A 14,558-nucleotide genomic window follows, 5' to 3' on the forward strand; every position below is an offset into this window, starting at 1 on the left:
CTCTATAGTGGATAGGTAGCCAGTGAAGCTTTATGAGAATTGGAGTTATGTGGTCAAACTTTTTGGCTCGAGTCAAGTTATGGGAAGCTGCATTTTGAATAAGCTGGAGCTGCTGGATACATTTAGAGGGAAGACTGGTGAAAAGGTACATAGTTTTCTGGTGACAAAGGCATGGACAAGAGTTTCTGAAAATGCCTGCGAGATGAAGCTACGACTTTTTTGAGATATTTCAGAGATGATGGAAGGATAGTTTGGTGATGCTGCTAATGTGTGAATCAGCAAGGGCGTCAGATTTAAAATGTTTAAAACAAAGCCTGTGTTACAAACTAGAGGTGTGGGGTTTTAAAGAAGTGGTCATTTAGGAGGCAGTGTCCGTCTACTGAAAGACACTATCCAGATGTATTGTGGGAAGTGTAGGATTTTGGTACTTGACCCCTTGATCTTACATCATATTATTTTTATGTGCTTCTTTTTAGCATTAATTCTGATGTCAAAGTCAGCGCTGTGTTAAGAACATACTTTATATTCAAGCCCCGTTAAAAACCAGCAGTGTATGGAGAAAATATCCAGTAACCAAATCATTTACATAAGATTAATTATAGAAACAAACAAACAACAATCTGGCACATTTTCAGTTTCTCTTGCCTCACGCTCCGTTCATCTCGGACCCTTTTTTGACACATTTGCATTCAAGCTGTATGGATGACTTTATGGAGCATCCTATAAATAAAGCACAGCGTCATTATATGTAGGTTTGCTTCTCACAGTTAAGTGAGGTCAGAATGCATGGCTGAGTATTGTATCTTGTTTTTCCCAGAACATGTGAAAAGTGGCTTGATGCTCAAAAGCTTAAACGAAAGATGAGGAATGAAGGAAATTAATTAGTTCTGTCTTGCTTTTTGTAAACAAGTCAACAATACCCTGGCATTCGGCTTTGTCGTTTTTCTTTATCAGTTTCTTTTATCAGCCAGTTTTCACTTGGCTAAATCAAAGCCCATTCTGTTAATAACATTTCACTCTTCCCAAATGCCTGCTTTCTCCCCACTGAGGAGAGGGCTTTGTATATTTTAGTCGGACAGTAATGGTTACTGTCCATTAACCAGACCCTGTAGGCTTGGCTTCCATCGCTGAAACACTGAGTGCTGTTGAGAAACAGACTGATTTGTAGAGAAGACAGATGTTCGATGAAACAGCTCTGGCTAGTCTGTCTGTTTTTCTACTCCCTTTACTCCTTGTCATCTTTCTGTTCTTCCTGTTTGCTTCACTTTTAGTGTGAAGAACCATTTTTCAGCTTCTACTTTACCCTTTATACTTTTTTCTTGGTATCCATTTGTAGTTTGAGTTAGCTGCGAATCATGAGTAATACGATGATAAATATGGAAGGGAAGTCTAGTCCAACATGGCGTGTTTTGTGTCTGCTACAACATGCATATCTGCCGTGTAAATCACATGTTCTGTTTCCTCCATTGAGAAAAATCAGAAAAAAAAAAAATTATATTCATATTTTTTGATGTCATAATAGTGCTCCCTAACTTTGCATTTAAAAACCTATCTACATAGAGACCCTGATTCTATGCAGCCAATCAAATCTTTGCCTAAAGCATTAACATCTATCACAGGCCGACAGTCACACTGACAGACTCATCAACAACACGAGAGCCACAGATGTCGAACAACAAACTACATTAGCATTCCTGCCAAAGTCTCCTTCTTTTCTAACTTATACACTAGAACACAAATCTTTCCCTTCCTGCACCTTAGCTTGTTGAATGAGCAACCAACAAACATTCACTGGGGAAAAGTGCTCTGCTAATGTGAGTTTGCAGGATAAATAGCTAATTAGCTGCTCATCTGCAGCACATTAAAAATCATGTAAATGCTGTAAATGTCACTTTGGTCCATTTAGATGCTGGTCTGGCCCTTACTCCTGAATACCAATAACAACATACTGTCTGCCAACGGCTATAAGCTACAGACAGCTTGTTTACTTTGTTTTTCAATCAACTGCTGGTGCCAGTGTTGTGTCGAAGACTGTTTCCCTGTCAGAATGTGTTCCCCTTTACCTAAACCTTATCCCTAACCCCAACCAGTCATCTTCTGAGATGCTTAATCTGACCCCAGCATCACCATAAACCCAAGAAGTTATCTCTGCTATATCTAACCATAACCTTAACTACAATCTAACCTAAGCTATCCTGGCCCTAACCCCACCCATAAAGGGGGGGCACTATGGGAAACATTATTTTAATTGGAGGGAACCACTATAGAGAAAAAGGATGACTGAATCTTTTCTACTGGTATTTTTCTGAGTTCCATACTCATTGAGTTTACACTGGTATGTACTGCCTTCAGAAAATAGCCAAATGCTTGCACTCTAAAATCCAACATCGCAAAAGCTCTCATCTTCACTGGCCTACTTCGGCTGTTTTCTGTCTACTGCTAGCCTTATAGATGAAAGCATTACAACCCTAGATAACTCATTTTTAGTACTACGTGATAATGTATAGCTAGCTTTAGGCAGTGCCGATGGTGACTTACTTGACATGTTTTCCCCTCAGGGCTTACCATAGCTGTGTGCACTTGCTGCTGAGATCTTTCAGTACTACAAACCTGTACAAACCCGTATATTCGAGTCAACTCCGCTGCTGCTAGCTCTTGTACATGCTGCCCTAGACACCGCCCGTACCTACCGGACTGCAGCCCGTACGCTGTGAGCCCTGTGTAGCCCACGGCTCAATATTTTGATAGGAAAACAATGCATATTGTTTTACTCCCACTTGATACCAGCAGATCGTGTTAGTTACTCTAGTGGCCTGAAAGGTGCACAACACATTATACTCGAAAACACGAAATACTCATGTTGAGGTTCATTTAGACATGATGTATACCAAGGTAAAATATCACTTTAACCCTCCAACACTAATACACTATTTCAAGGGGGAACAGACTTCACCACAAGGCCTGAGCTTGGCTTCACAGCTGGTGTCAATCAAAAACAGAGCTTTATGAGTCTTCTCACAGTTTCTATCCCCAACAGTACAAAATCCGAGGCCTGTGTTTTTCCTTTTTTTTTTTTTTAAATTGCTCTGTAATGATAATCAATATGTTCCTTTTCTGTACTTTGTTCTTTGACCCTATCAATGTCTGTGCGCATTAAACGAAGTGATGTCCAAATACAAAACCTTGTTCTGTGAATTAAGCCTTCCCCTTCTCCAGCGAAAGGAGATTTTGAGATTTACATCTGACATGTGGGGCTCATACATGTGTGGCTCACACACATGGGAAATATATCATGTTGGCAGTGTAGGTATTGTTGTGCATTGCTGAATTGAGCGCAATGTCAAGACTACAGGGGCATGTCATTTTACAAGACAAATGAAAACTTCATCAACATCTTTTTATACTAGCTGCTGCCTCAGGGTTATCACTCATTGTCACACCCCTAAACAAATAGGTGAATAAATGTATGGTCTAGTATAAATCAAATTTCATTACGTATTTAACAACCTAGAAATCCCATCCTTTCCCAACAACAATTAAAGCGCCCATGTATCGTTCTGCATATCAATTAGCCCTAAGCAGGTCAATTTTTATTTCAGCTCCATGCACAGCTAATTGTATTAATTGGGAGCTGCATTGGTGTGAATATGCTGTCACTTGCTTCCTCACTTCCATTAGATACTCAATTATATTTAAAATTTGACATCACTGAACCATGCCGAATGTCACAATGTATTCATATATGAATTTTTTGAAGCAGTTGTGAAAATTGCTCAAACAAAATCTCAATTATTCACCATTAAGGACTGGAGTTTGAATAGGAAAATCAAAAATTGACGGAGATAATGGCCTGTACTCTAGAATCACAGTGCAGAGATGGTTTAACAAAGCTTCATACACTACATTATCAAAACATTGTGCTGTAATGTGCTCTACTCTTCTCTTACCTTGACTTTTCTCTTTTTCCTTATGAATTCAGATTCTCGTCCATGTGGGCTTTCTGACAGAGGAGTCTGGGGATGTCTTCAGTCCCAAGGTGCTGAAAGGGGGTCCTCTGGGCGAGATGGTGCAATGGGCCGACATTCTCACAGTCCTCCATGTGCTTGGGCACAACCTCAAGATCTCGGTTTCTCTCAAGGAGCTGCATGGGTAAGCCATGGTTTGACTTATTTCTTTCTGATCCTGTTATTTTCTCATACTGCTTTCAAGCTGGAGGCAGAACTGCTGCAGTCAGTGTACAATACGCAGCTCTGTGCGGTGATGTTTCTCCCACCCAAATTTCATGTGAGATATGGTGGGGCATCTATGCGGGTATTATCTGTTGTTTGATGAAAACGCAAACCCTCAAAAATTCTCTTTTGCTTTTTCGTCAAATGAAAATGCTTTTCTGTTCTTTCTGGATGCTCTGCAAGTGATCAACAGCCCGATCGGAGTGCTTTTGCCCACACACTGTTTTTGATCACCTTTGGCCACACACAGATAAGCTATCTCTCCTTCCTACGGAGTGCCGTTTCACCCGGAGGGCTTGAGAGCATCTCTACAGCTTGGTCTCCTCCTTCCTGCTGCAGCTCACTGACTCCAGAGTGATAACGGGCTTGTCGCTCATCATCACGAACATAAGTCCTTATGCCAGCGGACAGACACATATATACACAACGAGCCTTGCAGTCAACAGACGAGATGATTTCATCTAAAAATATAAGACTATTGATTATCAAACTGGTGTGGTGCAATTGGAGTTCAGAGGGCTCTGGAAATTATCTGGGCGCCGTGATCTTTCGGAACTGGTCCGGCTTCACGCTGACTGGTCAGGAAAATGACTGTGTACAAGACTAGATTTGCTGTCAAATCCTTTCTGCCAGTGGGAGGTGTGATGCTGGAGCAGACAGGCTGATGATAATGTGCGCTTGTTATTAAGCAAGGGATCCATTGCTGTAGAGAAGAGGTAAGGGAGGAGCATTGATGAGTTAGAGCTGCCCTTTGATCTTAAATTTTGGGCTGTGAAGAAAAGCCGCTGTGATAAGAACAGACTGGGGAGATCAGTGAGGTGGGAAGGATGGCGCAGTGGGAGTGCTTCTGTTGGCCGCTGTTATTTACCCCACTAATTGGTGTCATGGTGTATTGAATCAACGCAGTCTGTGTCTTTTGGGAACACCATAAGAAGTGTTTTGACAGAGACTCACAAAGAAACATCAGCCAAGGTCAGGGCTTTCCAATGGCCGATTATAGTTTACAGTATATGTGTGTGTGTATATATTTGAGTGTTTATGCTACAGCAGAGAGAGGCAGTTGAGATTTTATTGGTTTATTTACATTTATATATTTTTGCAGTGGCATTCCATTAGGGCTGATATTGGTCTCTATTCTTAAGGAAATTAATTGTTCAGCCTCAGAGAAAATATAAGTAAAATATAAAATATGGCAAAGTGGATTTATCAGGCTCAGATTCTTTGCTTGCAGCCCCACAATACACAACCCAGTCTACATATCCCACTCTTTTTAATGGCTTTTTTAAATTGGTTGGTTAATGGCAGATGCCGAACATCCATAAATCCCTTTTCTGTGACTGTTAATGAATAGAAAAAGGGAACATTTTTCTCCATCCCCTACTATTCCTCTCCCACATGCTATTAAATTGACAGATCGTTATGTGGGTTGTGCTCCCACACATTCCCTCAGGCTTGTATCTATTTACATTTCCTACTCTTCACTTTCCCACCCCGGCTTTGGAAAGGAGCTTAATATCGCTGGATGGCCTGCTGTGATTCTAATGTGGACAGGATTGTTGATACGTTTAGTGTTTTCTCCGATACACAGATTAGCCACACTGGGAGCTTAGTTACAGTGGGAATCAGACTGGTGGTTTGCCTCCACATAATTGGTTCTAATTGGTAACACTCATGCTCACTGGCGGCGTCACTGAGTAGTCACTTGATCCTAGCTTACTTTCCCTGCAGATTCTCCGCTGAGTACTGACGTCTCCGGACAAAGACGCTGTAGCCGTTCCTCTTTCCACATCCCTTGAGTTGTTGTCAAGGGATGCACCGATCACAGCTTCATGGGTAGTGTAGTTGTGATTATTCAGTTAATGTAATTGTCATTATTTTACATATGCAATTATTCAATTTTTTACATCTATCTGTTGCTCCTTCAACCCCAATCACCCGTGTAGTTGGAAGTATACAGTAACTATGATAACATTAGGTGATTTCCATCCAAAAGTAACACAAATTTTAACCGAATTTCAAGAATATCGGCAAAAAGAAATTAAGAGTTAATGGATGTTTCCATCCAATACCGTTATTAGGAGTTGGTTAAACAGATAAACAGCTGGCTCCAGCTCCTTTTTTCGAAAATGAACTTAAAAACAGGTGGACGGAAACCCACCTTCTTATAAACTTCTTATGAATATTATTTTTAACAGAGAATGTGTATCAAGGGTTTTACAAAGAAGACAGGGAAGTTCAAAGATAGCATTGTGCACATCTTATGGCATAGCTGTCCATGTAAATCACTGAGACTTTATCAGTGACACGTCCTCTTTATGAATGATGTCCTTACTCACCTTACTACCCCTAGTACTGCAAGAAATGATTTTCATTTTAGCTGCATCAGCTCTGCTATCTGGCCTAATATCGTCGGCAAAGTAGGAGTTTAGCATTTAGCTCAAAGCGCTGCTGTGCCTAAATACAGCCTCACATAGCTGCTAGCGTGGCTGTAGAATCTTGCGAATCATCATCTAATCATAGTCTGTGAAATTCAAAGCACTACTCAGAATGTCAGAGGGATGTCCTGATGGTCCTACGAGTGCTGTAAATTGACACATCGTTTAAGGCACGTGTTTCGCTGCATGTCTGATTCAGCAGTAGAAACTAATCAATATTTAATCTTTGAAACAGTTTTTAAAATCGTATTTCTTCACATACTGCCAAAGTAAGCACATTTCACTTGATGGCAATCATTCTTTACTTTAAAAGGACTATAGTTGAAACAGACAAATTGTAGGATCTTATTAATTTCCAATGTATAATTTTATTATTGCACATTATTCACTCTCTGTGTACAATCTTCCACTAAAAGCATTGGCCATTAACCATTTCCCCAAACATTGTCTTGTGCCGTTGTCGTGTTAAAATAAAGGATGGTGGCAGTGTAGACCCCGAGATTTGAATTTGAGACATGAACCTTGTTGACAGGAAGTTGAGTCATGAATAGAAAACTAAAAGACAGATCCCTGTGGAAGCAGAGTGGTAGTAATAAAAGAACAATAGTAGTAGTACAGTCTCAGTGTCTCATCTTTCCTGGCTTCACCGTAATTGAGGTGGAGACTGAAGTGGCTGTGACATCATTTCTGTCAGTAACACCGGCACTTGTCGCACTCTGAGGGGAGCGCCCCACGGCAGTTTGCAGAGTGGCAAAGGCAGCTGTCACTTCCGCTTTGGGATCTCTCCTCATCTCCTCCCAGAGATTCCGGGGTAATGAGCCGGCGACAGAGCATGGCATCTCGACACCTGAGGAGCGAGGAAACAGAGGAGCGGGAGAAAGGGGGGGGGGGATTAGCAAATTCTGTCAGCAAGATTGGAGAGGAATTGCATGCACACGCTGCCAATTATTGGTGTTGTCATCCAGAAATAATCGGAAGAAACCAATATTTTTTAATACACAGTACTCTCTCACAGGATAGTTCCAGCTCCATTCAAACTCTCTCTCCCCGTCTTTCTCACTTTGCGTCGATGCCTTTGCAGATGGTGTTTCTGTGTGAATTATGTCTACTGGGCCTCTGTGTTGCACTTGACAGAGCACATTAACACAGCCAGTAGGTAATTTCACCTTGTTTATTGCTGCAAACATACAGACGTGCCTGAATTGTGTGATCAGTAACCCCAAGGAATGATTTAACAAATGTCTGACTGGGGGTCAAATGTGTCTGTAATCCACACACCCAACCTGAACAGTGGCAGTAATGACAGGCGTGCGAAGGCATTCTGAAGTGTAAAATAAGAAACTTGAAATCAAAGCTGTTTTTTTTCTTCCATGAAACATCAACAAAGAGCCTTGTTACACTGCCAGTGTCAGGTTGTGCCTCTCTGGAAGTGCTGATGCACTCTCACCCTGCAGCCTTCTGATTGATAGGACTTTGTTTCTATGCTTGGAGATGAAATGCACAAACAGCAGCACTGTTAAAAATAACCAGTGTAGGCCAACATCATAAGGATCCGTCTTCAGCACAACAGTGTAGCATGGTGATTAATTGAGGTTAACACTGCACTGCTTTTGTGTTGCAATCACTTTTGTTTGATATTTCTTAGTTTTGATTATTATAGAGCATTTAGTTGTCTAAAACACAACTTTGGAAAGTGTTTATGATATATATAACCCTTAGGAATCAGTGTTTTTTTTTTTTTTTTTGCAAATTTTCACAGAAAAATACAGAATTTTTTCAAAGGCCTTGAAAGATCAAAATCAATTTTCACACAGATTTCTTGTCCCTGCACACCCAAAATTGTTATATTTTCAGAAGAATAAGGACACTGTTTACCACAGTTTAACAAAATGATTTCCTCATTTTGACAGCAGAAGGGGCTTCCAGAAAGAAAGTGAAGAGAAAAATGGAGAAAACACACAAACAAGCTGATGATTTTTGCACTCCAGTCCCTCTTAGTAAGCACAAAAGCAAACTTGAAAATCTGCTTTTTCCTCAAATGTTGTGTTTTTTCCCCATCAACGCAGACACATTTCCAGTTTTTGTTTTTTAAATAAAAACTTAAAATAATGAGCCCTAGTTCCTTTTTATGCATGTACAAGGCTGTCCAACACAAAGGAGAGAGTGTTTCTCGTTTGGTGTGATAGGGACCAGTTTCAGGAGCTTTTTGAACATGAAATTGGAGCCAGACACTGCGCATCAAAGCGGCACACGAGCTGAATCTGATTAAAACAGCGACAACATCCGAGTTTTTGTCTCCTCCTGCTATCCTGCTGTTACAAGCGATCGATTAGCATGCCAGACCCCGCTCCCTCTGTCAGGCCGGCTTTACACTCAGTGGCACATCAACGCTCCTCTCTGCCCATGTCACTGTCCTCACACTGTGCGCCCTCTCTCCAGGCTGCAGCAGCCCTCAGCCCCTCATACGTGGCCGGAAATCTGCCTCAGCCAATTCCCCACCCTGTTGGATATATGCGTCCTTCCTTTAAGGAGTAATGAAGTGTGAGTGTGGAGTCTCTAGCACTTGTTTATTTCTCTGACTCGATTTCCCCAAACGGTTGAGTTTCCAAGGTGCCAGTGGCCAGCTGTGAAAGAGAAATTGTGCCAGATGATGGTTGTCAAGTGGTGTCAGGGAATTTATGTAAGTCTTGCACCTTTGTTTTTTCTCTTTGCAGTTTTTCTTTTGTAAAATATTTCTTTCACAACATATTTCTCCTCTCTGAGGTCTGAGCAGGTCATAATAACTTACATCTTTTTTTTCAGTAGAGCTCACTTTTATACTGTGTTTTCACATGTGTTTGAAAGGATAATGCTGAGATTATTTCATCTTTTTATCGAAAAAAAGTGGAATTTATTGTGTGTGCAGCCAAAGCCTGATACAGCTTATGCCTCCGTGCCAACTTCAGTTTCGTCCAAAACCCATTAAAAAAACATTTAGAAGCATAAAGTTGCATTGGGTGACATATTCCCTCATTATGATCAACACGACCAGTGTAGCTGAATTTTCCTCGTTTGAAAGGCAACTCTGTCTCAGGCAGCCATCACTGAGCATGCTCATGGATGTGCTGCCTTCTTTATACTGCTCAGACGAATAAACTACATTTGATACGTTCATCACAATAAAACAAATGTCATTTGCAACAGTAATGCTTTTTTAAAAAAAATGTGTTTTTAAGAGTTTTTGGATGACAGTGAAGGTGTACATTATGGAGGCATGAGCGGTACTTGTTAGTAGAATAATTTCACCGTTGGTGCCGGTCTTTTCACGGGATTTGTTGTTAATGATAAAAAGATAAAATAATGCAAGCCTTATCCTTTAATCTTGTGTGTGTGTGCGCGTCTGCGAAGGAGATAAAGAGAGAAAGATACAGTAGATAGAGTTGTTTTGGTTTTCATGTGTATGCATACTATATATGTATGTGTGCTTGTCAGTTAGTGTGTGTGTACGCTCATTTCCACACTCTTGGCTCATTAATGCACTTTAATCCCTTTACTTTTCTTTTAAAGTTCCTCTGGATTTGCATATATTCAATTAAACCTCTGCACGGCAGCACCTTCAGTGGACTTGTGAGGAGCAGAGTCATGTACAGCTCTGCACTGAGTCGCTGTAATGCATCCGCTCTCACATTAATGCGCGTCAGCATTAAAACTGTGAGGGCCCACAAAGGCCACAATTACAACTCACACTGTGAAATCTCACATACACATACTGAGGAAAGCACACGCTCATTTATATTACGGTACTAGCAAGCGAAACCACACGCAAGCAATTGAAATAGTACACACACAAACACACACACACGCACACACTGCAGAGGAAGTGTAATTTACATACTTTTGAATTTATTACAAAAAAATTCAGTGGCGTGTGTGAGTGAGAGCTGCTTCGGTATAATGTGGGAGAGTTTATTTAAATGTTTTTTTTGTAAAGTGTAAAATATGGAATTTCCATTTTGATCTTATAACTTTATGTCAGTGGGTGCATGTTTTTAGTCATCTTGTCTGTCTTTAAAGTTTTCCCGTGCCTTTCTCCCTTCTGTGAGGCACTTTGTAATCTGTATAAATAGAGTTTATTTTCTTGTAAACTTACTTGCCTGCGACAGGGCCTCGGCGTGGTAAGATCCTGCCGGCTGGACTGTGCTCTGCCCGCCTGGCTTCATACTGCACAGAATATAGAGAACAGAAGTACAGCTTAAGTGAAGAGCCCTTTTGTTTGTGTAAGCACTGAATTGCCTGGGTGTTTACCGTTGACATATTTAAACAGAAGCTTTGACAATATTCTCTTTTTATATGATCTCCTTTGATCCCAGAAAGTCGACATCTTTGTTGATATTTAAGATCCAGTCCATTTTCTATTGCGGTTAATTTGGTTACACTATCTGCTTGTATCCCCATTAGTACTGTATGAGAAAGCTACAGTAAATTAAGCAGGACGTTTAGCTTGAAAGTCGAGCTAAATTTCTCACATATTTAATACATTGTCAAAGTCATGGGAAACTCAAAACCTTAAAATTGCTATTGGGTTAGATGGGTGTTAGTCGGCATTAGCTGTGTTAATAGTCCCTCCACTGACTTGTCGTCAGATGCTGGTCCTTTAGCTCAATTTTACAATCTTTTGGCCCAGAACCAAAGAGCGATTGTCAAACATCCTATCAACTGTATGCTGCAGTGCTGGTAGATTTCCACGTTTGTTCTTTTTACATGGAAAATAGTGTGCATAAAACATAGATGTTGTGCAGTATATCAAATCTTTGACAACAAGGTAGGTGTGTAAACTCTACATAGACGAAATGGGTCACTGATGATATCGGGAGACAAAAAATAATGGATTTCACTACTTATATAAATAAGTTGTTCCTCGACTCATCCCTGTTGACTCATTGTGGGAACTGGACTCTTGTCTGAGGACAGAGATGTAGTTTACACAAGTTTAAACATTTACTTTGGGGTTAAGACATTTTAGTAGTTTTAGGGTTGAGTTTAGAGTTAGAACCTCAGTGAGGTTGGATGCTAGGGTTGGTATTAGGCATGTAGTAGTTATGAGAAAGGTTTGGGTAAACTTCCAAGAAACTAATATAATGTCCTCACAAGTGTAGAAGTACAGGTGTGTGTGTTTGTGTATGTACTGGTCCTACAGAGCTGCGTTACTCTATTTATAAAGTATTCTATACTACAATGTGTCTCTTTTACAAATCTTGACACAGAAATGATCTCAACACACAGTAAGCTTCATTTAGTGCGCAAAGTATCTTACAGATCTGCACATCCACTTACCTTCTTCTGCCGTGCTGTTTTGTGTGCTGCGTGGCCCCTAAGAACTGCTGAAGCTCGACAAAGCAGTGCTTTCTTTTGTGATGAAAACAGACATGCTTGATTGTGTTTTTCTCAAAGTGCTACCTTGATCCCGACTGAAAGCAGAGCACTCTGAAGCCGCACTGAATTTTGTCATAGCAGACAACACATTTGCATCTCCTGTCCATTATTTTTATTTATTTAATTTTTTTTTTGGTAACAAAAGGCTCTTTTATAACTACTCTCATTTGGTTTTATTTATGGTTTATTATTTCAGGCAGCAGACTCTTGATATCTAGACTGATCAAGCCAGGCTGGTGCACTGCGCAGAATAGCAAGGCCACAAGGGCACATGATCTCAATACTGCACTGATTTATAATCTCACAAATTTGTTATATGTCATATGTCATAAAAAGAATGTCACTAACTGTCACACATGTGCCCTGTGAGCAAATGATATACATGAAAGGATACTAGAACTGGATTAGTATATGTATATGCAGCAGCCTTGTTGTAATCAGTGCTTCCCTCATTCACTTAATTCTAATTTGTTTATTATTATTCTCTAAAAACAGCTGGTAAGAGAGCTAACAATGCGAGAGATGGGAATAGCACATGAAGGCAGCACTATTGTGGCATTTTTGAAGCCAGCATTTACGTGGTAAGTGCCTGAATGGCAACATGACAAAGGCAGACGCTGCACAAATAAAGCTTGAAAGCAGCCATCCCTCTGTATCTGTCAAAGATGTGGGGTTTAATGTGTCTCTCAGAGAATACGTGTGTTTTCGCGTGAGTCAGAACAAGCTGTGCAGTCAAACTGGGTGACTCCCCAGCGCGAGACGGCGCTGCCTGGTAGCGTTGAGTTCTGTGTTGTATGGTTGAATGGCTCCGCTGTCGTCTCGCTGAGAGCGCTGAGATGCTTCACGGTGCAATTGGCCTCTTTCATTCTTCCTGTCTTCTATTCTCTCTCTCTCTCTCTCAGCCTCTCTTTCTCTGTCTCTCTCCCGACCATCCTCAGTTCGTAAATGCACCCTCCTACTCACTGCAGAGAAAATGGGAGAAATTGCACATAACAGCTATGAAAAGTAGAGCTGTCTCATCGCAATCAATCACCCTCCTGATTAGTTGTTTGCATTTTGGTGGAGTGAAAGTATTTGATTTGATTTGTAGCTTTTATGGCCCTTGTTGGGATTGATCTGTGGCTAGCATGAGATGAACACATCTGCCATCTCGATAATGTTCACAAATGTGTCCTATAAATGCTGTACTGTAAGATTCCTCTACAGGAATTCTTTCACCTGCACAGGTACAATAATACTGGAGCAACATATTTAACAGGGTTTTCTTAAATGAGCTAATTGATCATTGGAAGAAATGTTGTGACTAATTTTTGACCACAGCCCTGTTAGTATCAGTGTAAAATTGTTGGACTGAGGGCAAATGGACGAGCTTTTAGATGTGCAGAGCCTCAGCTGAGATTCTGTTCAAGCACTCAACACTTTGGACCTGAGTGTCCCTGCAGGGATTCACTTTTGCCCGAATATTTTCTCCTCCCACTTTTGACACAGGTATTCAAACTCTCTCCAGGGGCGACATTTGCTCCTTCCTCATTTTTTTTTTTTTTGCATTTTATAATGCACGCTGTAATGTATAACGCTTAAAGCGCATCTGACCCGTGTGTGCAGGTTTTTGGGTGTCCCTCCAGGAAGAGGAAGCTGCCCTCTGACGGGACCTCTGCCCTTTGACCTCATCTACACCGACTACCACGGCCTGCAGCAAATGAAGCAGCACATGGGTCTATCACTGAGGAAGCACAAGTCAGTCCTTCTCTCTCTCTCTCTTGCTTTCTCTTAGTCTTGTCAGCGACTGTCATTTCCTGTTATTTACAAAGCTCTGTTCGTTTGTTGCATCTGTTTTGGTTGTCAGTAATTGCCTTTTTGATGAAATATTTCACTATGGGCTTATTGACTAGCCAGCATTACAGCTTGGTAGACACTGGGCCGCAAACTCCACTGTGCATCAGCAAAATGTTCCCTATCAGGGGGATCTAATTCAGCCTCTTTACTCACTGATCAATGAACCAGGTGCAAAATTCTGGGCTAATGACTTTTTTCAGAGTTACAAATTCTGCTGTATATATGAATCACATAGACGAAGATGTTGTAGGTTATTTGCTTAAAGTGAATGTGTTAGCTTATACACAAGCATATAGTTATGTGTATTATAATGAAATACAGCTCATTTATTTGTAAATGCTCAAACAAACCAACATATTCCATCACTCCAAGTGGCTGCAGGCTCTGTTCTCTGACAGTAAATATGGTTGGCAAAGTTTTTGTTCTTTTGTTTCATCTGGGCAGTGCTAGAGCAGTCACAGTGTACAAGATAAACCTTTTCTTCATCCAAACAACGACAAACAGCTTTTGATGTAAACCACAACTCTGGGAGGAAAATATATTTTTAAAAAAGGTTAAGCGTAAAAGAAAAAAAATCTCCCAGTTATAGCAATGTGAAAATAATGATAATCATCTGGGGTGCAATGCAGTTTTTAGATTATATGGG

At 40.7% G+C, this 14,558-nt stretch overlaps 1 protein-coding gene across 2 annotated transcripts in view; it reads left to right on the plus strand.

Annotated features, from left to right (window-relative positions):
- The window catches only part of LOC120787672 (alpha-1,6-mannosylglycoprotein 6-beta-N-acetylglucosaminyltransferase B), a 58,508-nt gene that overhangs the window by 28,906 nt on the left and 15,044 nt on the right, over positions 1-14,558 (plus strand). For both annotated transcript variants that reach the window (XM_040123320.1, XM_040123321.1), the window contains exons 9-10: positions 3,980-4,149; positions 13,682-13,813. In XM_040123320.1, the coding sequence (XP_039979254.1) occupies positions 3,980-4,149; positions 13,682-13,813 (302 nt within the window). The remainder of the gene's footprint in view (positions 1-3,979; positions 4,150-13,681; positions 13,814-14,558) is intronic.

Source organism: Xiphias gladius, chromosome 3 (assembly GCF_016859285.1).
Source record: "Xiphias gladius isolate SHS-SW01 ecotype Sanya breed wild chromosome 3, ASM1685928v1, whole genome shotgun sequence".
In the NCBI taxonomy this organism is placed as follows: Eukaryota; Metazoa; Chordata; class Actinopteri; order Istiophoriformes; family Xiphiidae; genus Xiphias; species Xiphias gladius.